This window comes from Mobula hypostoma, chromosome 2, assembly GCF_963921235.1.
Source record: "Mobula hypostoma chromosome 2, sMobHyp1.1, whole genome shotgun sequence".
Classification (NCBI taxonomy): Eukaryota; Metazoa; Chordata; class Chondrichthyes; order Myliobatiformes; family Myliobatidae; genus Mobula; species Mobula hypostoma.
The window spans coordinates 82,494,211-82,521,612 of NC_086098.1; the positions used below are offsets into that span (position 1 = coordinate 82,494,211).

Genomic DNA, 27,402 nt, shown 5'->3' on the forward strand with positions numbered 1-27,402 from the left:
CCCACTACCAGAAAAAACAGCTGTTAGGTTAAAAAAAAGAAAAGGAAAAGATCCTTAACATATAATGGAATATATTTAATATAATATATTTGCCAATATCTGTGCTTAATAGCAAATCAGAGATTATGAAAATAATTCAAAAAAGGTCCCCACAATGTTAAAAAATTTTGTCTAGGTTCGGAAATTGAACAGCAAATCTTCTCTAAATTTAAGCAAGACATAACATCATGTAACCAATGAGTATAAGTAGGCGGAGTGGCATCCTTCCACTTAAGCAACAATGTCCTCCTGGCTATAAGAGAAATAAAGGCCAAAATATGCAGATCCTGTTTCTCCAAAATAATAACATTTCCTCCAACAATACCAAATAAGGCCATCGAAGGATTAGGTTCTGTTCTCGGGTCCACTATTTAAGTTACTCTTGTATCTGCATAGATCACTGAATTAAGTTTTTTTTAGAAATTAAAATTCAAATGTCTAATCTTATGGGTGTTCATCAGAAGTGTGGCCTGATAATAGAATGGAGCTAGGAGCATGTGCACAGGTCAGCAGGAAATGGATGTTTGAAAGACAGTGAGTACCAACAGGAGAATCCAAATCAAGAAATAAAAAAGGCACAGAGAGAGATGTCAAATGGTAAGGGGTTTGATGATGTTGATAATGGAAAAGGTACATCAGCTGATGGAGGAATCTAAAACAAGAACACACAACCATAAAGTTAGAGCAGTGCTCTTCAAGAGTTAAATCAGGAGATGTTTCTTCACACAGAAAATGGTGGAAATGTGTCTCATCCGAAAGTGCATTGAATCTGGAGTAACTTCCAATGTTTGGACCAAGACTTATAAATGTTTGTAAGGGAAGAGAAATAAGGCAAAACAAGGATGCGTTGGTCAGTGCGCAAGATGCAACAAAAAACAGCAACATTCAACAATTGTAAGAATAAATAATAAATAAAATAAATAAACTTAAAGATTCAAGTATAATATGGAATAGAATGTGCATAAATATCAGTATTTAGTTACAATGTAAACAGCAAGATAAAAAGTAGTTTACAGCGTTCTCATTGTCTGAGTTAATACAGAGATTGGGGTGGCTAACTAGCATGGTTGATCAGATTAACTGCCTGGTGGAAGAAACTTTTAAGAAGGTGTAAAGTTTTTGTTTAAGTAGCCCTGTAGCACTTTCCAGAAGGGTGCTTTTGGAAAAGGCAGTATGCGTGGTGGATTCTGTCCGCAATGATTTTTCCCGTGTGCTTCTTTGTCCTGCACACATACAAGTTGTACAGTGATGGTAGACTGCAGGCAATGAGCTTTTCAGCTGACCAGACAGTTTGCTGTGGTGTTTGTGTATTGTGAGAGGATGCTGCACCAAACCAGACAGTAATGGCTGATGAGAGCTGCTCTCTATGATGGCAGTAAGCAAAAGTGGGTAGGTGGCTGCTTAAGATCTACAACATATGAGGAAATATAGATTATATAGACAGAATTACACTGTTAATAGGTTGTTTTGTTTTTATAACAGGTCCCTCATTCGCTCTAAATTGACCAATGAATTGGAAGTCCAGGATCCTGAACATCCTCTATCAAAATACAAAGATGCTCTTCCTGAGCAACTCAGGAATTCTGTGGTATGTATCCCTTGTCACTATTAGTTGTTATATCCTAATTTGACAGCACTGTGGTTTGGATTATTGAAATAAAGCTTAAAAATTTTATGTAGTGTTGGATCTTCTGATTTTCAAAATGTTCAACTTCAGTTTTATTTCCAAAATTGATGCAGAAAGATACCACGTCTCCAGAGGGTTGAATTATGAGGGTGAGTTACATAATCCTGTCTTGTCTTCACTCTAAATAAACCATAAGACCATAAGACAAAGGAGCAGAAGTAGGCCATTCGGCCCATCGAGTCTGCTCTGCCATTTTATCATGAGCTGATCCATTCTCCTATTTAGTCCCACTCCCCCGCCTTCTCACCATAACCTTTGATGCCCTGGCTACTCAGATACCTATCAATCTCTGCCTTAAATACACCCAATGACTTGGCCTCCACTGCTGCCCATGGCAACAAATTCCATAGATTCACCACCCTCTGACTAAAAAAATTTCTTCGCATTTCTGTTCTGAATGAGCGCCCTTCAATCCTTAAGTCATGCCCTCTCGTACTAGACTCCCCCATCATGGGAAGCAACTTTGCCACATCCACTCTGTCCATGCCTTTTAACATTCGAAATGTTTCTATGAGGTCTCCCCTCATTCTTCTAAACTCCAAGGAATACAGTCCAAGAGCGGACAAACGTTCCTCATATGTTAACCCTCTCATTCCCGGAATCATTCTAGTGAATCTTCTCTGTACCCTCTCCAATGTCAGCACATCCTTTCTTAAATAAGGAGACCAAAACTGCCCACAGTACTCCAAGTGACGTCTCACCAGCGCCTTATAGAGCCTCAACGTCACATCCCTCCTCCTATACTCTATTCCGCTAGAAATGAATGCCAACATTGCATTCGCCTTCTTCACTACTGACTCAACCTGGAGGTTAACTTTAAGGGTATCCTGTACGAGGACTCCCAAGTCCCGTTGCATCTCAGAACTTTGAATTCTTTCCCCATTTAAATAATAGTCTGCCCGTTTATTTTTTCTGCCGAAGTGCATAACCATACACTTTCCAACATTGTACTTCATTTGCCACTTCTCTGCCCATTCTTCCAATCTATCCAAGTCTCTCTGCAGACTCTCCGTTTCCTCAGCACTACCAGCCCCTCCACCTATCTTCGTACTGTCAGCAAACTTAGCCACAAAGCCATCTATTCCATAATCCAAATCGTTGATGTACAATGTAAAAAGAAGCGGCCCCAACACTGATCCCTGTGGAACACCACTGGTAACCGGCAGCCAACCAAAATAGGATCCCTTTATTCCCACTCTCTGTTTCCTGCCAATCAGCCAACACTCTATCCACATATGTAACTTTCCCGTAATTCCATGGGCTCTTATCTTGTTAAGTAGCCTCATGTGTGGCACCTTGTCAAAGGCCTTCTGAAAATCCAAATATACAACATCCACTGCATCTCCCTTGTCTAGCCTACTGGTAATTTCCTCAAAAAATTGTAATAGGTTTGTCAGGCAGGATCTTCCTTTAAGAAATCCATGTTGAGTTCTGCCTATCTTGTCATATGCCTCCAGGTACTCTGTAACCTCATCCTTGACAATCGACTCCAACAACAATAAGGATGATTTAAGTGGCAATCTAACAATGATGTTTAGAATGATTAAACATTGTTATAGAATAGACAGAGAAAGTAACACTCCTCTGTTAGCCATGTCCAGATCTTAGCAAGCACTTCTTCACTCTGAAGGTAGTGGAAATCAGAAAATCTTTTTCTCAAATAGGTGTTGTCCCACTGAAAATTCCAGAAATAAGATTGATAAATTTAAATAAGTGAAGGGGAAGAAGCCTTGTAGATGGAGTCACCAAATGAATTAGCCATGATCTCATTGAATTACTCATGCAACTAAACAGACTGCTGCTGTTCCTAATAGTCTTTCTGACCAGTGTTCCCTTGGAGGAGTAAAGATTAAAGGTTATAAAGATAATTATTAGCTTTATTTGTAAATGTACATTAAAACATCAGAACATACAGTTTGTATCAAATCAAATCAGTGAGGATTGTACTGTGCACTTACAGCGTCACCACGCTTCTGCTGCCAGTATAGCATACCCACAACTTACTAACCCTAACCCGTACGTCTTGCCCTCGGGACCCCACCGCCAGCCATTATCCGTCAGCCATTAGAGTCTTGAACCAGAAGGGATAATTTCACTCAATTTCACTCGCCCCATCACTAAACTGTTCCCATAGCTATGGACTCACTTTCAAAGACTCTTCATCTCATGTTCTCAATATTTATTGCTTACTTATTCATTATTATTACTTTTTTTCTTTTTGTATTTTCACAGTTTGTTGTCTTTTGCATACTGGTTGTTTGTCCATTCCGTTGGAATCGGTCTTCCATTAATTCTATTTGTGTTTCTTGTATTTACTGTTAATGCTTACAAACAATGAATTTCAGGGTTATATTTGATGACATATATGTACTTTGATAATAAAGTTACTTTGAACTTTGAACTTTAGAATGTGGGTGGGAATGAGAGCACTCAGAGGAAACCCACATGGTCAAGGGGAGAACGTACAAACTCCTAACAGACAGTGACAGGAATTGAACCCCAATCAGTGATCGCTGACATTCTAATAATGTTACACTAACGCTACAGGCCTGTACCATTTCTATATGCTAGGGGTATGCTCTTATCAAACACTTCTACTTATGTCAAGAGTCTATTACCTGGTTCTGGACAAATAGTCACCTTTGCCTACAGTTCTATCCAAGATAAATTTATTCCATGAGGCCTTTAGAGTGGAAAATGATGCAATAGGTACAATAAACATCGTCTCTGCAAACTACCTCTGTTCACTTCAACATGATTGAATTTCAGAAGATAGGAACAATGCTTGCAATTAGGTTTTGAAACAGTTTTCCAACTATTGAAACCTCAAAGTTTTTAAAGCTGCTATATTGAATCTGCTTTGATTCAAGATTGTTTATTGTCATTCTCCAGTACATGAGTGTAAAGAAGAATGCAATGATAGCTACTCCAGATCTGCTGCATCATAAAAAACATAATAAGCATAAAGAACACAATAAAAGATACAATAAATATAAATATAAAAGCAATCCTATAAAATACAATGTACAAGTAACTGTTCAGATTCTGAATGGGAATGATCCTACCCATGAACACTGCCTCACTATTTTTTACTCTCTTTTTACACTACCTATATAATTTAAATTTTTAATATATATTTTTAATTGTAATTTATAGTATTTTTATGTCTAGCACTGTACCGCTGCTGCAAAACAGTAAACTTCACGACATATGTCAGTGATATTAAACCTGAGTCTGATTCTGAAATACACACAGACTGATTATATGTACATAATGTTCCACTACTCTTTCACAGATTGTAACAACTCTGCACAGAAACACTTTGATTTTTTAGCCCCTGGTTCTTCAGCCAATTATTCTAAATATGTATTCTCTAGTTGTTGACAGGGATTGGAAGTAACATGAAAAGAAAAAAATGGGCTTAGTGGAAAGAGAGCAGGGACAAGAATTAATTAGATCTACTTTTAAAGGGTATGGTATGGTCATGATAGATCAAATGCTATCTGTTGTATTATTTGATTGTTTCATTCTCAGGAGTTAACATAAAGATTGTTTGTGACCTCTAACTTAGGAGTCACTGGAAGTTTAATGAGCTTATTACATTGTTTGGTGATTTAAAAAATATTTTTCATTAAAAAAAATCAGTTTAATGTCAAAATGTACCCATGTCTTTACAGAGGGAAGTCTTGAAGTCTGATCTTGTCATGTGTGCAGTAATTAGCCTCCTGACCTTTGCAATCAGCACAACCACTGTTTTCCTTTCATTAAAGGTATTTATTCATAATATTTATCTCCTTGTTGGCAATTCAATTTTGTTTTTGGCAAGACGTTTCATAGTTTAATGTTTTAATAAAATAAAATAATCAGTTGAGTTTTGTACAATAGTTTTACTAGGTTGAGATATGTTGAGCTATTTGCTACTTGCATTACAAGCGAAGCACCTGTAAAAATTTATAAACAGGATAAAAATTTTAATCAGGACATTGGTACTTCTCGCTGCTGCTATTGAGAAGGAGGTACAGGAGCCTTAGGTCCCACACCATCTGGTTCAGGAACAGTGATTACACTTCAACCATCAGGCTCCTGAACCATTGTGGATAACTTCACTCACCAAAACACTGAACTGATTCCACAATCTATGGACTCACTTTCAAGGACTATTAAAGTCATGTTCTCGGTATTATTTATTTGATTGCTTATTTATTTGTTTGTTTATTTATGTATGTTTATTTGCTCTGTTGTGAATGCCTGCAAGAAAATAAATTTCACGGTGGTATAAGGTGACATATACGTACTTAGGTAATAAATTTACTTTGAATTTTGAGCTTACTCTTTCACAGATATTAATCAAAAGAACCCAGTTAATGGTATAAGTGTTGCATATTGTGAAAGTGGATGATGTTGTCAACAATTTATGTCTTGTCACCTGTGAAGTCTTTCAATGACTTTCTTTCCTTATTTGTTACCCTTGCACAGTTCTTACAGACACTTTAATGTATTGTTATTTTTATGTAGCCTCAAAGTGAATTTTTAGGCTTTTCTATTTTTTAAATTTTTTTCTAAAAGGAGCAGAAGTCGGCCATTCGGCCCATCCAGTCTGCTCCACCATTTTATCATGAGCTGATCCATTCTCCCATTTAGTCCCACTCCCCCGCCTTCTCACCATAGCCTTTGATGCCCTGGCTACTCAGATACCTATCAATCTCTGCCTTAAATACACCCAAGGACTTGGCCTCCACTGCCACCCATGGCAACAAATTCCATAGATTCACCACCCTCTGGCTAAAAGAATTCCTTTGCATCTCTGTTTTGAATGGGCGCCCTTCAATCCTTAAGTCATGCCCTGTCGTACTAGACTCACCCATCATGGGAAACAACTTTGCCAAATCCACTCTGTCCATGCCTTTCAACATTCGAAATGTTTCTATGAGGTCCCCCCCTTTCTTCTAAACTCCAAAGAATACAGTCCAAGAGTGGACAAACGTTCCTCATATGTTAACCCTCTCATTCCCAGAATCATTCTAGTGAAAATTCTCTGAACCCTCTCCAACGTCAGCACATCCTTTCTTAAATAAGGAGACCAAAACTGCCCACAGTACTCCAAGTGAGGTCTTACCAGTGCCTTATAGAGCCTCAACATCACATCCCTGCTCCTATACTCTATTCTACTAGAAAAGAATGCCAACATTGCATTCACCTTCTTCACCACCGACTCAACCTGGAGTTTAACCTTAAAGGTATCCTGCACGAGGACTCCCAAGTCCCGTTGCATCTCAGAACTTTGAATTCTCTCCCCATTTAAATAATAATCTGCCCATTTATTTCTTCTGCTAAAATGCATAACCATACACTTTCCAACGTTGTATTTCATTTGCCACTTATTTGCCCATTCTTCCAATCTATCCAAGTCTCTCTGCAGACTCTCTGTTTCCTCAGCACTACCGGCCCCTCCACCTATCTTTGTATCATCAGCAACTTAGCCACAAAGCCATCTATTCCATAATCCAAATCATTGATGTACAACGTAAAAAGAAGCGGCCCCAACATGGACCCCTGTGGAACACTACTGGTAACCGGCAGCCAATCTGAATAGGATCCCTTTATTCCCACTCTCTGTTTCCTGCCAATCAGCCAACGCCCTATCCACGTATGTAACTTTCCCGTAATTCCCTGGGTTCGTATCTTTCTGGTGATTTCTTTTAATTTTCAAACTATAACTTTAAGAAGACAGCAAGGTAACTCGGACCTATTTTGGAATTGTTCCCAAGTTGGCTAATTCTTCTGTTTCTCCTTTGTCTCTGTGAGAAGCATTAAATCTTGACATATTTTCTCTCAGATATTGCCTCAAGTTAGAAATGGAACCTTGATACAGGATCCTAAACAAACAGAGGAACCTTGTTATTTGCTATTCTGCCTAAGGCCCAGCAACACTGCCCCAAAAGTAGGACTGCCAACTCTGGTTTAGGGTGGTAATTTTAAGAGTAGGGCTTTAGCAATGGAAACAGCCACAAATAACCAACCACTGAAGATTGAAGATTGAAAAGGGAGCAGAGATTTTGGTGGTAGGAATGGAGCAAACTCAAAGTCTAGTTTATTTTCATGTGCACAAATACATGTATGCATAGGTGCGATGAAAAGATTATTTGCAGCAGGATCACAGGCACATAGCGCCAGATAAGCAGCATTCACAAGTATAATATAATTAAACTTGTACACAATTTTTACAAGAAAGAACACAATTAGAACAAAGAAACAAAGCTGATATTTATGCAAGGTGATCAAAGTGTTGCAATATTGTAGTAATAGGATTGTACCAGTTGGTTCAAGAACCGAATTGTTAGTGAGTTATCCATTGAACCTGATGGTGTGGGACTTCAGGCTTACTATATGTACTACCTGCCTGATGGTGTCTGTAAAACAGCATGGCCTGGATGGTGTGGATCTTTGGTGATGGACGTTGCTCTTTTAAGGCAGTGTATCACATATATTTTTTTAATGTAATTTAGGGATGTAGATTGGAACAGGCCCTTCCATGCCAGTGAGCCAGTGCCACCCATTGGACCCATGTGACCAGTTAACCTAGTAACTGTACATCTTTGGAATGTGGGTGGAAACTGGAGCACCCGGAGGAAACGCACGCAATCACAGGGAGAACTCCTCATATACAGTGGCAGGAATTGGACCCAGTTTGCTGGCACTATGAGTGTTGAGCTAACTGCTACACTACCGTGCCATGCCATCCCTATTACTGATAGTAGGCCATAGAGATAGTGAGGGATTTGACAATGGCATAGAGAAATTCAAAATAAAGCATTGTTAGACCTCTAATGTAAGTCATCAAGTCTTGGGTTAGTTCATTATCTGCCTGGTTTCTTCCTCTCTTCAGGGAACCTTTTTGAGGCTGGCTGCACATTTGATTTTGGTTGTATTCTTTTGGGAAATTTTAACAGCCACCTCCATTTAAACATCTCCCTTTGTTTCAGCCATTTCTTAGTTTTGTGCTGTATACTTTGGCTGGGACCGTCGGATTCCTGACACATTACCTGCTCCCGCGACTCCGCACACAAGTTCCATGGTTCTGCTTTGCGCATCCTTTGCTTAAAGCCAAGGAATATAATCAGTTTGAAGTCCAAGGTTGGTAATATAAAGAAACTGCAAGTTGTATCTTTCAACCCACTGGGAAATTAAAATATGATAAACTTATCCATTCTATCAAAGTAACTTTGACAGTACAATGATTTTAGCAGCTCTGGAAGGGTAAACAGATCCAGGAAAGTTCTAAATGAAGGATCTCGGCCTGAAATAGTGACTCTTTATTCCTTTCCGTAGATGCTGCCTGACCTGTTTAGTTCCTGCAGCATTTTGTGGCTTGCTGGAGGAACTCAGCAGGTCAGCCAAAATCTATGGAGGGAAATAAGCAGAACATTTTGGGCTGCAACCCTTCATCAGGACTTCTTCCTCTGCATAGGTGCTGCCTCTCCTGTTGAGTTCCTCTAGCATTTGCAGAATCTCTTGTATTTAAGTACTAGTCTTTATCTGCTTAGTTGCATTAATACTGGAAGACATGAGGGAACTTATGGTTTTATTGTGCACTTATGTTGATGGCATGAATATTGATTTCTCCAACTTATGGTAATTTCTGCCTCCCCACCCCCCGGCTGCTCTCTCCTTTTCCATCCCCCATTCTGACTCCCCTCTTACCCCTTCTTTTCTCCTGACCTACCCATAACCTGCCTCTAGTGCCCCTCCTCCTTCCCTTTTTTTCAGTGGTCCACTCTCCTCTCCAAATAGAGTCCCTCTTTTTCATCCCTTGATGTTTTCCACCTATCACCTCCCACCTTTTCACTTCACCCCTTTCCCCACCCACTTACCTTCCCTCTAACCTGGCTTCACCTATCACCTTCCAGTCTTTACTGTTTCCCCTCCCCACCTTCTTATTCTTGCTTCTCCCCCCTTGGTTTCCATCCTATTGAAGAGTCTCGGCCCGAAATGACAACTCTTTATTGCTCTCCATAAATGCTGTCAGAGCAGATGAGTTCCTCCAGCATTTTGTTGTGCAGTCTGAAAGTTGGCAAGATACCATTTGAGCTGGCTTTTGTCCACTTTCTTGTTCGATGTTTTCTATTAATCTGCTGAGATGATGAATTGCAGGAATGAATAGTCCAGTAAAAGAGATGAAATGTTGAATTGATGAGCTTCTGTTCTCCCTTCTCAGATTTCTACACAGGAGTTAATCAGCCTGAGTGCATCCATTAGCTTTAAGTAACATCACCACTGAAGAAACACTAGAATTAATAATTAATAAATGAATGAATACTTTATCTTTTAATCTGTTATTTGATAAGACTCATTGTCTGTTTACAAAGCCATTGCTGACCTAACCTGATCCCTTGGGTGTGATTTTAGTGAAATATAAGCTATTAATTTCTCCAAATGATATTTCTGGTAAAAAGTCTAGGTTTTCTGCATCATTTGTACACACTAACAGATTATAGGTGTTATAGATTAACATCCTCAGTGTCAGATCACTCCTTGGTTTTGCCCTGTTGTATATCCCTCTCTCTATGCTCCTCCAAATATGCCCTCTTGAATTTAAACTGATTTTAATCACCCCATAATGAGCTAGCTTCTCTTCACCTCTCAGGACTGTAAGCTATTAGTTTTCCACCTTGAACCATGCTGGCCCTTTAGCTCTCTTTCCTCTTCTAAGATATTCTTCAAAATCTACTGCGTTGACAAAGTTTTTTGATCAGCATCTTACTTAATTTCTGTTGAGGCTCTGTGTCATATTTTATTTTAAAATACTCCCATAAATACACTGAGATGCCACTTTATTAGCTATTTCCTGTACCTAATAAAGTGGCCACTGAGTGTATGTTCATGTCTTCTGCTTTTAGCCCATCCACTTCAAGGATTGACATGTTGTGCATTCAGAGATATTCTTTTGCACACCACTAATGTAACATGTGGTTACTTGAGGTACTGTTGCCTTCCTGACAGCTTTAATCAGTCTGGCTATTCTCCTCGGACCTCTCTCATTAACAAAGCATTTTCACCCCTGAATTGCCACTCACTTGATTTTTTTTGGTTTTCACACTATTCTCTGTAAACTTTAGAGACTGTTGCGTGTGAGGCGATCAGCGGTTTCTGAGAAACTCAAACCACCTGGTCTGACACCAACAAGAGAAAATATGCAGATGCTTGAACTCCAAGCAACACACACAAAATGCTGGAGGAACTCAGCAGGCCAAGCAGCATCTAGAAGAGTACAGTCGACATTTTAGCCGAAACCCTTCGGTCTGATACCAATAATCATTCCATGGTCAAAGTCACTTAGATCACATTTCTTCCCCATTCTAATGTTTGGTCTGAACAACAACTAAACCTCTTGACCATGTCTACTTGCTTTTATGCATTGAGTTGCTGCCACATGATTGGCTGATTAGATACTTGCATTAATGAGCAGATATACAGGTGTACCTAATAAAGTGGCCTCTGACTGTACATGTTATTTTAAATGCACTCCATGATACACTTCTGTTGTTATTGAAAGATTCTGTTTTGAAAATATATTCTGCAAAATCAGATTCAGATTATTTACCATTATTTACCAAAATATACAGTAATATGTTACATTTGTGTTAACAACTTGACAAAATCTAAGGATGTGATGGGGACACTCTGCAAATGTTGCCACACATTTCAACACAAACACAGCATTCCCATAATGGACAATTCTTTTTGAGCATTCAGTATGAAACAAAACAGGTAATTTTCTCAATTTCTTTGTAGTTATTACATTACTGCTTAATACAAATGAGGGTGAACATTGAAAGTCATGTGTGAAAGTGAAGTGACAGGAGCTTGTGGATTGCTGAGGTAGAACTGTATATGTTTATATTGGGATTACTTGAAGTAGAATTTAATTTGCTTGAGCAGAAAGACAATAATGTCAAATTAAAACCTTCATGCCTTGTAACTGCACTAAATGTAAAATGGAGTTGGCTTAAAGTAAAACATCACCTGGAGATCAAAACATGATTGTAATTAAATTGAGTTCTTTGATTCTGAGAAGATATACTAAAAGGGTTTTGAATTAGACAAATTAAATTGTTGATTTAATACTGCATTTACAACAGAAACCTATTGAATTTTGTAATGGGCAATATTCATTAGAAATGAATATCTCCATGCTCTATAATTCCTCAGTACATTAAAGGATTCTCTCCAGAGTGGCTGCTACTCACTGGACAAAGCAGCATCCATCGTCAGAGATACCCACCACCCAGGTCATGCTCTCTTCTCACTGCTGCCATCAGGTAGAAAGTACAAGAGCCTCAGGACTCGCACCGTCAGGTTCAAGAACAGTTACCATTCCACAGCCATCAGGCTCTTAAACAAAAGGGGATAACTTCACGTGCCCCATCATTGAAAAGTTTCCACAACTAATGGTCTCACTTTCCAGGACTCTTCATCTCATGTTCTTATAATTTATTGCTGTTTATTATATTCACATTTGCACTGTTGTCTTCTGCACCCTGGTTAAACATTCTAGTTGGGTGATCGTTTCATTGATCCTGTTATAGTTATTATATAGATTTGTTGAGTAGCCTATGAGAAAATGAACCTCAGGATTGTACATGGTGATATATATATATATGTACTTTGATAATAAAATTTACTTTGGCTTTGAACACAAATGTATTGTTGGAGGTAGTGAAGTAGTTATGGTCTTCAGGGACTTCAGTGACATCTGTGACAATGTCCCAAAAATTAAAGCCACTGGGATCAGGGATAGTTGGCAAATTGAACCCAATGCAACACACATAAAATGCTGTGGAGGAACTCTTGCAGGACTGCACTGCCAGATCCAGCTCAAACTGTACCAGCAAGTTCGCTGACTATACTACAACAGTTGGCCTCATCAGCAACAATGATGAGTTGGCATTGTCCGGAGACGTCAGCTATTTATTCCCCTCTATGGATGGTTCCTGGCCTGCTCAGTTCCTCTAGCACTTTGCTCAAGATTTCCAATGTCTGCAGAATCACTTGTGTTTATAAATTGAATCCAATGTTGGCTTGATATTAGGAGGTTGCATCTGATAATCAAGGGTAGTTGTTGTAATTGGAAGCCTATGACCAGTGGTGTACCAGAGGGATCGATGCTGAGATACTGTTATCTATGTAAATGATTTGGATATAAACGTAGGGGGTATGATTTGTACCTGTACTGTAGATGACACAACAATGATCAATTATAGCAATGACAGGTGGGATTTAACCCTGATAAGTACAAGGTGACACACTTTGGGAGAACTAATAAAGACATTACATGTGCAATGCATGAAAAGCAAAGTAAAAATGAACATGTAATCTGTTTTTCTCAGGGATAACTATTGGCCATGAACCAGGGAGAACTACCCTGATGCTTCTGAATTAAAGTCATAGAACCTTTTACCCTTATCTGTAAGTCAGTAAGGAGTTTGCACGTTCTGTCTGTGACCATGTGGGTTTTGTCTGAGAGCTCCAGTTTCCTCCCACATTCCAAATAGTCACATGGGTGTAATTGGCTAGTGCAGGTTCATTGAGCCTGTTACCATGCTGCATCCCAAAATAAGCTAAAAGTAAAATTATCTGAGGAGAAGTTGGGAATCAGGCTAACATCTAATCTGAAAGACGACATTTCCATCAAGAATTTCTGCAGAGATGTTAAATCATTTGGGAACTGGCTAAACAAATCTTTCTGTGATCCTTAGGACCTGATGATCTGGTCTTGGGTTTGAACACAAGCACCACTGGCGATTCTAATGCTAGACGTCATCCATAACCTATCTAACAGATGGGTGCAGGTCGATTGACTAGGCTGATTAGTAGTTTGGGATGTCCTTGATGGGCTGACAGGTCTGTTTCTGTGCTGTAACAAATAGAAAATTTGATTTGACATTAAATTCTTCATCACGGTAGAAGTGCAAACTGTCAAACCTGATCTTTCAGAGTATGTAAGCAGTGACAAACTCAAATGCACCGAGTTTACCTGAGAAGGGAACATTTGCAGTCGTCCCCAGATGCCCATTATAACTTGGCTCTCCATCAAAAATCCATACACTCTTCTACCATTCATAGTCATAGTCATAGTCATACTTTATTGATCCCGGGGGAAATTGGTTTTCGTTACAGTTGCACCATAAATAGTTAAATAGTAATATGTAAATTATGCCAGGAAATAAGTCCAGGACCAGCCTATTGGCTCAGGGTGTCTGACCCTCCAAGGGAGGAGTTGTAAAGTTTGATGGCCACAGGCAGGAATGACCTCCTATGACGCTCTGTGTTGCATCTCCGTGGAATGAGTCTCTGGCTGAATGTACTCCTGTGCCCAACCAGTACATTATGTAATGGATGGGAGACATTGTCCAAGATGGCATGCAACTTAGACAGCATCCTCTTTTCAGACACCACCGTCAGAGAGTCCAGTTCCATCCCCACAACATCACTGGCCTTACGAATGAGTTTGTTGATTCTGTTGGTGCCTGCTACCCTCAGCCTGCTGCCCCAGCACACAACAGCAAACATGATAGCACTGGCCACCACAGACTCATAGAACATCCTCAGCATCGTCCGACAGATGTTAAAGGACCTCAGTCTCCTCAGGAAATAGAGACGGCTCTGACCCTTCTTGTAGACATTCTCAGTGTTCTTTCACCAGTCCGGTTTATTGTCAATTCGTATCCCCAGGTATTTGTAATCCTCCACCATATCCACACTGACCCCCTGGATGGAAACAGGGGTCACCGGTGCCTTAGCTCTCCTCAGGTCTACCACCAGCTCCTTAGTCTTTTTCACATTAAGCTGCAGATAATTCTGCTCACTCCATGTGACAAAGTTTCTGACCATAGCCCTGTACTCAGCCTCATCTCCCTTGCTGATGCATCCAACTATGGCAGAGTCATCAGAAAACTTCCGAAGATGACAAGACTCTGTGCAGTAGTTGAAGTCCGAGGTGAACATGGTGAAGGACATGCCAGTTTGATTATCTCTACTCTATACTTTAGTTCCATCCACTCACTTCTGTTCTGTAGCCAATTATAGTATCTTTATTCTACTATGATTTCATATTTTGTGTTTCAGACGCAGCCCAGTTGATGTGGTTTGAACGAGTATACGTTTGGCTCCTGTGCTTGGAGAAGTACGCTATTTACCCAGCTGTGGTTCTCAATGCACTCACCAATGATGCTTTCTCTCTCAGCAGTCACAAGAAGCTCGGCATACAGTAAGCAGCTACATGCTTATATCACACATGTTGTACTTTGTATTTAGAAATTATATTCATCACCTTTACCTGTTCCTATCTCTGTCTTTGTTGGTGGTGATAATTAATCAATTTCAATACACATGTTTTCTTAAACTATTTTACATTATATATCTAATCCTCTCCCAGCACATAGTGATGAATTAATGGGAGCGATCTCTTCACACAGAGAGTGATGAGGCTGTGGAATGGACTGCTAGAGCTGGGGAGTGAGATTGAGCTCATTCAAGGATAGATTAGTCTGGAGGCTCAAACAATTGGTCCTGAGTTGACAAATAATTCTTAGATATTTTCAATAACCAATTCTATTAATCAAAATATGGTTGAAGTGATCAAAGTTCAAAGTAAATTTATTATTAAAGTACATATACTGTATGTCACCATGTATTACCTTGACATTGCAGGTATTCACTTTAGATACAAAGAAATATGACAGAATCAACATTTTATTGTTATTAGTGATAGTAACAAATATGACATCCAAGCAATTGTTTTGTAACAGAAAAGCTTTAAAAATTAAAAAAAACACTATTCTGAAAACTTTTAATGCATTACTGTGATGTAGAGATCCTGAGAACATACGTCAATGTTATTGTAAGGGCAATGCAGGTCAGACCAAGTTTAAACATCAGCTTACATCACTCCCAATCTGAAGTTTAATGGCGAGGAGTGGAAACTAAATCAGATTTTACTTCAACACCAGAGCTGATGCATTGAGTTTAGAAGAATGAGGGGGACCTCTTTGAAAACTATTGAATATTGATAGGTCTAGGTAGAGTGGGTGTAGAGAGGATGTTTTCAGTGGTGGGAGGTTCTCAGACCAGAGGGAACAAACACAGAATAAGAGGACATCCCTTTAGGGCACAGCTGAGGAGGAATTTCTTTTGCTGGAGGGTGGGTTAGGGTTATTGTCATAAACAGCTGTGGGGGTCAAGTCTTTGGGTATACTTTAAGGTTTCTGATTAGTAAGGGTGTCAAAGGTTATGTGGAGAAAATAGGAGAATGGGGTTGAGAGGGATAATAAATCAGCCATGATCAAATGGTGGAGCAGACTCAATGGGCCAAATGGCCTAATTCTGCCTAATTATGGTCTTATAGTGGCAGGTCAACTGGAGGGATGAGGGATTGTAGACTGTTCTACTGGCTCTCCACTACAGTTCTGAACATAAACCTGTTTATTCAATGTAGTCACCTTGTAAAGCTATGGAACATTATCCATGTAGAGTACCTGTATTGATAACCCCTACATGGAATGCTCACCATGTTAATTCACTTCCAGTGAGAAAAGAATTATTAGAGGTGTCTTGACTATAATCATTATGAGTCTGTCCCTGCCATTGCAGAGTGGCAGGGGCCAGCTCACCCATTTGACTGAGGAGCAGTTTATAGTATGTGGAGTATGTCAGCTGATCTCCCCAGTGTTAAGCCAAGTGACGCCACTTATGATCTGTTGCCTCCAGCTTCAGCCTTTAACTCTTCTGCTCACACTACTCTCCTATGTGACTCAACTTCTGAAGCAAAATATGAAATGAGAAACAGCGAAGGTTGTAGAACAAAACCAACTTAGATGAGCATCTTTTGTCACTTTGCGGCTTTGGTGTTGGCTGGACTTCAATCCTTGTAGATAACTTAAGATTCTGATGTTCCCAAATGCTACAAAAGAGAGAGAAAATGGTATCATAGGAAACAAGCCCCATCATCAAATCTTTTAACTTACATATTTTACATATAATATATTACAAATGTTAATTTATTCTGCACAATCTAATAACATTTTCTATAGTGAGCTTCGGTACGTATAGTCACTATTTGCACTATCAGACAGGCTACAATTTACACCCTCTGTAGTAATGATGTGTTCAGATTGCCAGGACTAGAAGGATAGGACTAAAGTTTAAAATAAAGTTATTATCAATGTCACCATATACTACCTGGAAATTCACTTTCTTACAGGCATTCACAATAGAATCAGTGAAAAACTACACACACAGACTGACAAACAACCAATGTGCAAAAGAAGAAAAACTGTGCAAATAATAAATAAATAATACTGAGAACATGAGTTGTAGCATCCTTGAAAATGAGTCCTTAGGCCGTGGAATAAATTCAGAGTTGAGGTGAGTGAAGTTATCCATGCCAGTTCAGGAGTCCTGATAGTTGAAGGGTAATAACAGTTCCTGAACCTGGTGGTGTGGGACCTAAGGCTCCTGTACCTCCTTCCTGATGGCAGCAGTGAGGAGAAAGCATGGCCTGGATGGTGTGAGTCCTTGATGATGGGCGTTGTTTTCTTATGTCAACGCTCCTTGTAAATGTCGTCAATGGTAGATCATTTGTGTGTGTCAGAATTAAATCAATAAAATCAGCTACAATTGGAAAAGGAGAGTGGAAGCACAAACAATCTGACTTCAGAATATCTATGGAATCAATTTGGAAGCCAGTAGCCTCCTCGCAGTTGAACTTACCTCATCTCTGCACTGAGGGAGAATGAGAAGTGTAATCTCCATTTATACTCTACAGTGTTGTACTTTGTTTTGCAGTTGTGATGTTTTCATGATGACGGTGGCCAGTATGAAGCTGCTACGCTCCTCCTTCTGTAACCCAACGTACCAGTATGTTACGTTGAGCTTTACAGTGCTCTTCTTCCAGTTTGACTGCAGAAGCGCCTCCGAGACATTCTTGCTGGATTTCTTCTTGATGTCAATCATATTCAGTAAGGCAAGTGATTGATTATATAATGTGTGCCAATGAATACGCAAAAAATGCCTTAATGGTGAGTAAATGGTGTGAGGAATATAACGATGAATGGTATAGGATGATAATTTGTTCTTTTGTGGGATATAGAACATAGAAAAGTGGAGAGTAGTGCATGTCCTTCAACCCATGATGATGTGCCAACCCTTCAACCTATTCCAAGATCAGTCTTACCCTCCCTTCCCACATAGCCCTTCACTGCCTTTCATTAATGTCTTAATTGTCCTTTATGTATCTGCCACTACCACCATCTGTGGCAGGCACTTACCACTCTCTGTGTAAAATACCTCTGACACCCCCCCATTCTCTCCTCCAAGCACGTAAAGTTATGCCTCTTAATATTAACTATTTTTGCCCTCAGAAATATCCTATGCCTCTTATCTTCTTATGCATCTCTATCAAGTTACCTTTCATGCTCCTCTCTAAGCTCGCTCAACCTATCCTCATAAGACATGCTCTCTAGTCCAGACAACATCCTTGTAAATCTCCTCTGCACTCTCTCTAGAGCTTCTACATCATCTTCCAAATAATCTTCATGAGATGTGATAGTAAATAGTCTATGTTGTAATGGTGAATAGTCTTCATGTTAGGATCACTACAGCACGCAATGTTGTGTCAACCTTTGAACCTACTCTAATGTTAAACTAACCCTTTCCTTCTATATAGCCCCCCCCCCCATTTTTCTACTTTCATGTGCCTATTTAAGAGTTTCTTAAATGCCTCTAATGTATCTGTGTCTACCATCACAACTGGCAGGATGTTCCATGCACTCACTGTTAACTCTAACAGCCCCCATATACTTACCTCCCATCACTTAAAAATTATGGCCCCTCATATTAGCTATCTCCACACTGGGAAAAAGTCTCTGGTTATCCCCTTGTTCTGTGTCTCATATAATGTTGCACACCCCTATCAAGTCACCTCATATTCCTTTGCTCCCAAGAGTAAAGCCCTAGCTTGTTCAACCTATCCTCATAAAACATGCTGTCTAATCCAGGCAAAATTCTGGTAAATTTCCTCTACACGCTCTCTAAAGCTTCCACATCCTTCCTATAATGAAGTTACCTGAACTGAACACATAATCAAAATGGGGCCTAACCACGGTTGTAAAGAACTGCAAAATTTTCTTGCGAAATTTATTGTCAGATAAATTGGTAAATAGACAAATTTCTCATTATGTCAATCCAATGTTTTGAAAAGAAATGCTACTATTTATCTCTTTGCTTTACATAGTGTTTCACATCCTATATTAGCAGTAGTCTTAGAAGTGCGATCACTCAAGTCAAGTATGATGTTCTCCTAAGAGTTTGTCTATTGGTGGGTCCTCAGACAGCTGTAGAGGCTGATCCAGAATCCACATATTCTAGTACAGTGTTGGCAAGAATAAATGGTGGCTGTGGTTAATGGTTGATCTTTTGGTTGTTCAATCTCTCCACTTGTTCTCTGCAGCACAGCAGTGGTTATTCTCCTATAGCACAACTCCCTCTTGAACAGCTTTCCTCCAGCTGTATCTATTGAGTGCAATGTCTTCCCAGTTTTTAGATGTAATCAACACACATCAAAGTTGCTGGTGAATGCAGCAGGCCAGGCAGCATCTCTAGGAAGAGGTATAGTCGGTATTTTGGGCCGAGACCCTTCGTCAGTCCTGACGAGGGGTCTCGGCCTGAAACGTCGATTGTACCTCTTCCTAGAGATGCTGCCTGGCCTGCTGCGTTTACCAGCAACTTTGATGTGTGTTGCTTGAATTTCCAGCATCTGCAGAATTCCTCGTGTTTGCGTTTTAGATGTAATGTTGAATTTCTTCAGGCTGATTCTGATGTTATCTTTGAAGCGTTTCCTTTATAGGTACCTGAAGAGTAATGGTACAAAGACTCAGGGTGATTATTTGGTACCATCAAACCAGCTTTGTAAAATCTCTTTTATTGAATGAGATGCGTTTACAATTCAGCAGGATTAAATATCCATCAGTTGTCTTTCAGTATCTAAGCATCGGGTATTTTACAGAAGCTTTCATCTTCTGCCACTTAGCATGGTCGCACTTGGCTAGGTGAAAGTCAGGTGTTGTTGTAGAGTGTTGAGCAAATAGTGAAGCCCACACATGGAATAAATAAATAGCTTCAAGCAGTGTAAATTCTCCATCCTTTTGAATTAGAAAATCTTGAACTTACCATTAAACCGTATCTTTTTCAAAGCCTCTTGAAACTGTGATGGTAATCAAAAGGGTATCATAGATGGTATGAGGGCTATAAATAGGGCAAACGCAAGCAAGCTTTTTCCACTGAGTTTGGTTGAGACTAGAACTAGAGGTCATGGGTTAAAGATGAAAGCTGAAAAGTTTAAGGAGATCAGTCAGAGGATGGTGCGAATGTGGAGCGATGTGCCAGCGGAAGTGGTGGATACAGGTTCAATTTCAACGTCTAAGAGAAATTTGGATAGGTACATGGATGGGAGGAGCATGAGGGTTATAGTCCAGATGCAGGTTGATGGGACTAGGTAGAATAATAGTTCAGCATGTACTAGGTAGGCCAATGGACCTGTTTCTGTTCTGTAGTGTTCTATGACTTGAAAATGCACAGACATTTTACCGAAGGTGCCACACAATTCAAGAAGCCCTGTCTTGAGGCAACTACTGTATTTCCATTTAACCTACAGCTAATTTAAAGTTAATTTAGTAGTACTTTCATAAGCAGGATTTGTGTCCGTGAGCCAGAAGACACTTAAGGTTAATGCCTATTCCAGGAACTGGAGCCCATAATACAACTAATCCTTCAGGGCAGTACTGAAGGTTAAGACTGTCAGATAAGATAATAAAGCAAGACCTATCATAAATTCCTCACATTTTAAGAAAAGCTGTGTGGTTTGCCCCAATATTTCAGAAAAATTCTGCAAAAATTGTGGAGGGCAATGTAGGAGGGAAGAGTTAGATTGATCTTAGAGCAGGTTAAAAGTCGGCATAACATTGTGGGCCAGAAAGCCTGTACTATGCTGTAGTGTCTTATTATGGAGACAAACAGTTGTTATCAATGTCAGGGTCATAAAAGATGGAAATCCCTGAAAAGGAGTGATTGGCAAAGAGGAAGTAAGGAAAACTAACTCCAACACTTCCTCCTGAGCAAATTCAGGAACCTTATTCTTTATTATTTAACATGGACACAATGCTGGAGAATCTCAGTAGGCTAGGCAGCATTTTGTGTGTGTTGCTCGGATTTCCAGTATCTGCAGATTTTCTCTTGCTTGTGATCAGATTGTTACCTATTTATTTATTTTTACTTAGAGACACAGTACGGTAACAGGCCCTTCTGGCCCAATGAGCCACCCAATTACACCCAACCTACTAACCATGATATCTTTGGAATCTGTGAGGAAACCGGAGTACCTGGAGGAAGTCCACATGGTCATGGGGAGAACATCCAAACTCCTTAGAGACAGCAGCAGGAATTGAACCTGGGTTGTTGCTGCTGTAAAGCGTTACGCTACCACTATGTTTCTGTGCCTCCCAAATTCTTGTCCTGCCTTACACCCATTCATCAGAAACACAAGAACAAGACATGACAACCACCAGGATACAGTCACTGACACTTGCCAGGTTATATAATCTTCCAAACAGCATACTACAAGGATGTCCCATTCATCTGAGCCAAGGCAGGTACCAAAGACCATAAGACACAAGCACTTAGGAGCAAAATTAGGCCATTTGGCCCATTATGTCTGCTCCACCATTTGATCGTGGCTGGTTTATTTCCCCTCTCAACCCCCTTTTCCTGCCTTCTTCCCATAACCTTTGACAACACTTAATAAACCTTGTTGCATCTTGCTTCAGCTACCTAGGGAAGAGGGCATCAGTGCCGGTGTGCCAAGCCCACGCATGGTCCAATGGACATTGCGAGTGATCTTGGATATTTTTGTTGTGATGGCACGATGCTGTTCAACATCAGTAATAGAGAATACTGAGAACCTGATTCACTGGTTCATTGGCGAGGCCAATAGTGGGTAGCTGCGTGACCTCTGTTGTGGTGCGGACCAGGCCCTCATACTTGTCTTAGGGTCACCTGTTGCGGCCGCCAAGGAAGGAAATGTCAGAGCTGGGTGCCCCTGGATTCCGCTCTGGTTTGGAGGTTGGCCCCTCCCGTCTATCCTGGTGGATTGCGTTTGGCTGTGTGAAATGAGGGCTTTTCTTGCAGAAATGGCTCCAGGACAACATTTATGCACCATTGCTGTACAAGCCATGGCACTCAGGGTCTTGGGCTATATTTAATTTTTTTTTGTAACTGTTTTTCTACGATCATAACTATATGTACTATATGTGCTGTGTGTGACTGTCAGTTCTGTGTTGTGCGCCTTGGCCCCAGAGGAACACTGTTTTATTAGGCTGCATTCATGTATATGGTTGAATGACAATTGAATGTGAACTTGAACCTCAAAACTCCAATGAGTACAGTCCAGAGCAATCAAAGGCTCCTTATCTGTTAACCCTTTCATTCCTGTCATCATTCTCAAAAACGTCTTCTGGACTCCAGTACCAGCACATCCTTCCTTGGATTTAGAGCCTAAAACTACTCACAATACTCCAAATGCGGTCTGACCAAAGTCTTATAAAACCTCTTTATAGGTTTATTTGTTGTTTACTGTATATATCGAAACATATAGTGAAATGCGTCATTTGCGTTAACAACCAACACACCAATGATGAGCTTGGGGCAGCCCACAAGTGCTGCCACGCATTCCAGCACCAAAGTAGCATGCCCACAATGCTCAGTAGAACACAACAAGCAACAAAACAACAACAGCAAATCAAGCCACCATTCCTCCCTCCTACCCACCCACACACTGTCCTGTAACCCCAAGACAGTCTGTATTCAAGTGAACCCAGGTTTGGACGCAGATACGCAGACACTGGGCCTTCGACTACCCAAGTGGACTCGTAAGTGTTCTTCACTCCAATCAATGCACACTTTCTGATCCACCTCTGACATATAAGTTGTTGAAAAAGCATTATGGCTTCCTTCTATGCTATTGTAATGTAAGATAAGTTAACTGTACTCATTCAATCCCAATGGACAGACCATTCACCTGACACCAGACTCCCAAGTATGTACTTCATTTTTGTGCTGTCATATTTAATCAAGAATGTTCTGTCCTGCTCTGTGCTAATGTGCTGAGAGTTTTAGCAACTTATTCAGACTCTCTCAAGGGACTGGATAATGATTTCACTGTGACTTCATACATTTGTAAATCCTCCTACCCAAGAAGGAATAGAATTGATTAAAACAAAACAAAGCCAAAAGATAAAATTTGTTCATCTTATCTGCAGATTTTCTCATCCTTGTTTACTGAGGCAGAGGTTTGCCTATCAGGAAAGCCGTAACAAATTAATTTTCTAACTGCATAAGTTGGGAGAATTAATATTATTACAAAATTCTCAGGCTTAGCCATGGAGATGCTTTCACCCATGCACAAGTCCATAAAGCTAGTACAGAATCCAGGAGAAATATTTTTAATGTGAGTGAAGTGAAAATATAAAACACGAGATTTTGCAGATGCTAGAAATCCAGTAACACATACAGAATGCTGGAGGAATTCAACAGGACTGGAAAGGAAAGGGGAAGAAGCCAAAGTAAGAAGGTGGGGGGAGTGGAGGGAGTACAAGCTAGAAGGTGATAGGTTCATTATAAAGCTTGTTTCTGGAGGCTGCCATTGAAGTGAATTGTGTAAATGCACTACAGCAGGCCCTGGAGATGCTGAAGAATGAGGGAGTAATAAAAAGGTTGAGAAACGTTTTAGATAAAAAGGAGGCTCACATTAATGGCATTGACGATTTAGGATAAATGACCTGTTTTTCTGCGGTAATTTCTATTTTCCTCAAATTACAGGCAGTAAATTACTCTGCACAGACATCATAGAGTGAGCACCCAAAGCGTCCTTTGTTTCTGCATAGTGACTCTGACACACTGAGCCTGTGCATTCTCACAGGGAGCTTGGCATCAGGCAGCAGTCATGCAGCATAAAAACTTTAACCTGATGCTCTGTAGCTAGACCTTACTTCCCTGCTTCTTAGTTCCTCCCCCACCCACCTGGCTTGACCTATCAGCTTCTAGCTTGTACTTCCCCTCCGCCTACCTTCTTATTCTGACTTCTTCCCCCTTTCTTTCCAGTCCTAATGAAGGGCTTTGACCTGAATCATTGACTGTTTATTTATTTCCATGGACGCTCCCTGACCAGCTAAGTTCCTCCAACATCTTATGTGTGTGCTCAGTAGTTATATTGCTCTTCATCCTGTACGGTTATGGTGCTGTTACTAAGACACATAGCATAATGGTTAATGTAACGCTTTACAGCACCAGCTGTAAGATTGGGGTTTAATTCCCACAGCTGTCTATAAGGAGTTCGCATGTTCTTCTTGGGATCACTTGGATTTCCCCTGGGTTTTCCGGTTTCAGTTGTAGGCATGCTAACTTGGTGCCAGAAGAACTATGACATTTACGGGCTGCCCAGCACATCCTCACTGATTTGGTTTGTTGCATATCGGTATACGTTTTGATGTACGTGACAAATAATGCTAATCTTTAAACCAGGCCTGAGCCTACTTAGCTTCCGCCTAATACCAAAAGCCCCCTCTCATTCTCAATAAGGTAAATGATTGAAAAAGACTGATGCCGAGAAAGGCAAGTGGAGTTGAACCAGGTTGCACGGTCCAATGACTTTGAATTTCCAGTAACGAGATCGACAAACACGAGGGATAGTTTTACCACTGCTCGCGTACTAACACCTTAACCCTAACCCATAATCTTAGATGAGATCAGGCATTTTCAGGGTAATCTGGCTGTATCGATGGCCTTTATCAGTGCTGTAAGTTCATTAGATATATGTCAGAAATACATGTGCATATAGGTCTCCTCTGGAAGAAAAGCTGAGCAGGAGCTCTATTCAGTGGGGGATTGATTGTGAACAGGATGGTGCTTGCTCCTGTGCATTCATGGGATAAGTGTTATGTTTGACTCTCCAGCAAATTGAACAAACTGTTATCCATGCAATAAATTAAATGGTGCACAGTGAATACCTCACACCGAATTCATCTACATGCACTCGATGCTTAACTTTGTGCTGGGAAAATTCATAAGACAAATTATCGATTCTACTCTGGTGCAAGTCATTTTCTGCCTCATTAGCAATGAAACCAATTTAGGATTTTTAGATGGGAAAGATGAGTGGGATTTACAGGTTAAGATAGTAAATGAGAAACACGACAATGGCTATATTTCATTAAAAGTTTGAAGAGATTTGGTATGTCATGAGAGTCTCCTGCAAATTACTACAGATTTACTGTGGAGAGCATTCTAACTAGTTGCTTCACCGCTTGGTACAGAGGGGCAACTGCACAAGATCAATTGGAAAGGCTGCAGAAGACCATAAGACATAGGAATAGAATTAGGCCATTCAGCTCATCTGCTTCACTATTTCATCATGGCTGATCCCGGATCCCACTCAACCCCATACATCTGCCTTCTTGCCATAACCTTTGATGTCCTGACCAATCAGGAAGTGATCAACTTCCACCTTAAGTATACGCATGGACTTGGCCTCCACTGAAGTCTGTGGCAGAGCATTCCACAGACTTACTACTTTCTGGCTAAACAAATTCCTCCTTACCTTTGTTTTAAAAGGTCACTCCTCAGTTTTAAGGCTGTGCCCTCTAGTTCTGGATACCCCCCATAGGAAACACCCTCTCCACATCCACCCTGTCTAGTCCTTTCAACATACGGTAGGTTTCAATAAGAACCCCCTTTCCCACCACCTGCATTCTTCGAAATTCCAATGACTGTAGGCCCAAAGTTGCCAAGTGCTCCTCATATGTTAACCCCTACATTCCCAGAGTCATCCTCGTGAACCTCCATTGGACTGTCTCTAATGACAACACATCTCTTCTGAAATATGAGGCCCAAAACTATTGACAATACTCCAAGTGCAGCCTGACTAGTGTCTTATAAAATCTCAGCATTATCTAAAATAGCCTTTCCCTGAATAGGCTCAAGCACAAGCTGCTCTAAAAAGCCATCTCGTAGGCATTCAACAAATTCCGTCTCTTGCGATTCGACACCAACCTGATTTCCCCAATCCCCTTGCATATTGAAGTCCCCCATCACAATTGTGACATTATCCTTATTACATACCTTTACCAGCTACCTTTGCAATCTCAACCCCACCCCCCACCCCCATCTTGGCTACTATTTGGAGACCTATATATGATTCCCATCATGTTTTTTGTTTACCCTTGCAGTTTCTTAACTCCACCCACAAAGATTAACATTCTCTAACCCTATGTCACTTCTTTCTATTTTTTGTAATTTATTTTTTATTGAGTTTCATCATCAAACATTTCCATAAGATGTATTTCAGATACTGTACATATATATCATATAATCATATTTGTCACAAATCTCCACATAATATTTATCTGAAGTATACTGTTATAGAAAGAAGAGGAAAGAAAGAACAATCGAAAGAAGAAAACTATGTACAGAGTAGGGAGTGACTTTTTTTAACAACATATTCATTGATTGTGAGAATAAAATCAGGCCTATGAGATGTTATATAGTTAAACCATTTTTCCAGTATGAATAAAATTGTTCCAACTTATGTTGTTATCTTCTCCATTTTGTAAATGTCCATTGTAATTTTCATTCATACATTTAAAGTTGGGCTCTCCTGAGATAACCATTTCCTGGTAAGGGTCTTTTTACCAGCCACCAGCGGTACATACATTAAATATTTATATTTATCTCTTTTCAACCATTCTTGAGGTATATACCCAAAATATATGGTCTTATTCTCTAAGTGTATTTATCTGTTAGTATATCATTGAAATTTGCAGAATGTAACTTTATCGATCTACTCCCTGAACAAATAAGAACCAAGGAAAGTGAATAATAAAAAGAAGGGTAAGGAAGGTGTGGTTCCAAGGCTGGGGTCTCTAGATGACTCTGGGTTGGGCTGGAAGAAAAGTCTAGCCGTGGGGGATAGCCCCTCCTACCTGTGGGTTGAGGGCCCCGCTGCAGTACCTATAAAAGTAAGTTAAAAAAAAACATGTCCATTACACAGAAATGATTTCCCTGTGTATTCCTGCCATGTATGTATTCTCATTTAGGTGGGGAAAAATGAATGAATAATTTTTTTAAAAAATTGAGTAATATAAAATCCACATTATAACATGTGTTTCTCGAGATAGGTATATCACTAACTATTTTTGCTTCCGTTTAGTTTATCAGCACTTCTAAAGTTAGCCAAAGTTTATGGCTCTTCTGGAGGAGGTGAAGGCTGCCTTCAGAGAACTGACAATCTCTTCCTAAAATCCTTCTCTCATCCTGTTCCCGTCCCCTGCTTTCTAGGTTCTCTTACTATTTCCCAAGCAGATTGGGATAACTGCTCAGCCAGAATTTCCCTTGGTTTGACCACGCTAATGGGCAGTCCTCTGTTCTTCATGTCTGTAGTCACCTCTTCTACCATCTGATATAGTCGTATCCCTTCTTGATAAAATACCCTCAGTTTAGCAGGGTTCGGGGTTTGGAATTTAATTTTTTCTTGCTTTAATATTGGTTTCACTTGGGAATATTCCTTCCGTTTC

General features: G+C 40.1%; 2 protein-coding genes across 4 annotated transcripts in view; one reads left to right on the top strand and one right to left on the bottom strand.

Annotated features, from left to right (window-relative positions):
- The window catches only part of LOC134357299 (uncharacterized), a 185,980-nt gene extending 168,243 nt beyond the window's left edge, over window positions 1–17,737 (bottom strand). Inside the window, exon 1 of the mRNA XM_063068680.1 lies at window positions 17,558–17,737. Within this exon, the coding sequence (XP_062924750.1) occupies window positions 17,558–17,737 (180 nt within the window). The remainder of the gene's footprint in view (window positions 1–17,557) is intronic.
- LOC134341494 (pecanex-like protein 1) overlaps window positions 1–27,402 on the top strand; it is a 275,158-nt gene that overhangs the window by 131,901 nt on the left and 115,855 nt on the right. For all 3 annotated transcript variants that reach the window (XM_063039370.1, XM_063039362.1, XM_063039377.1), the window contains 5 exons: window positions 1,522–1,627; window positions 5,404–5,496; window positions 8,710–8,860; window positions 14,852–14,993; window positions 17,570–17,747. In XM_063039370.1, coding sequence (XP_062895440.1) covers window positions 1,522–1,627; window positions 5,404–5,496; window positions 8,710–8,860; window positions 14,852–14,993; window positions 17,570–17,747 — 670 coding nt within the window. The remainder of the gene's footprint in view (window positions 1–1,521; window positions 1,628–5,403; window positions 5,497–8,709; window positions 8,861–14,851; window positions 14,994–17,569; window positions 17,748–27,402) is intronic.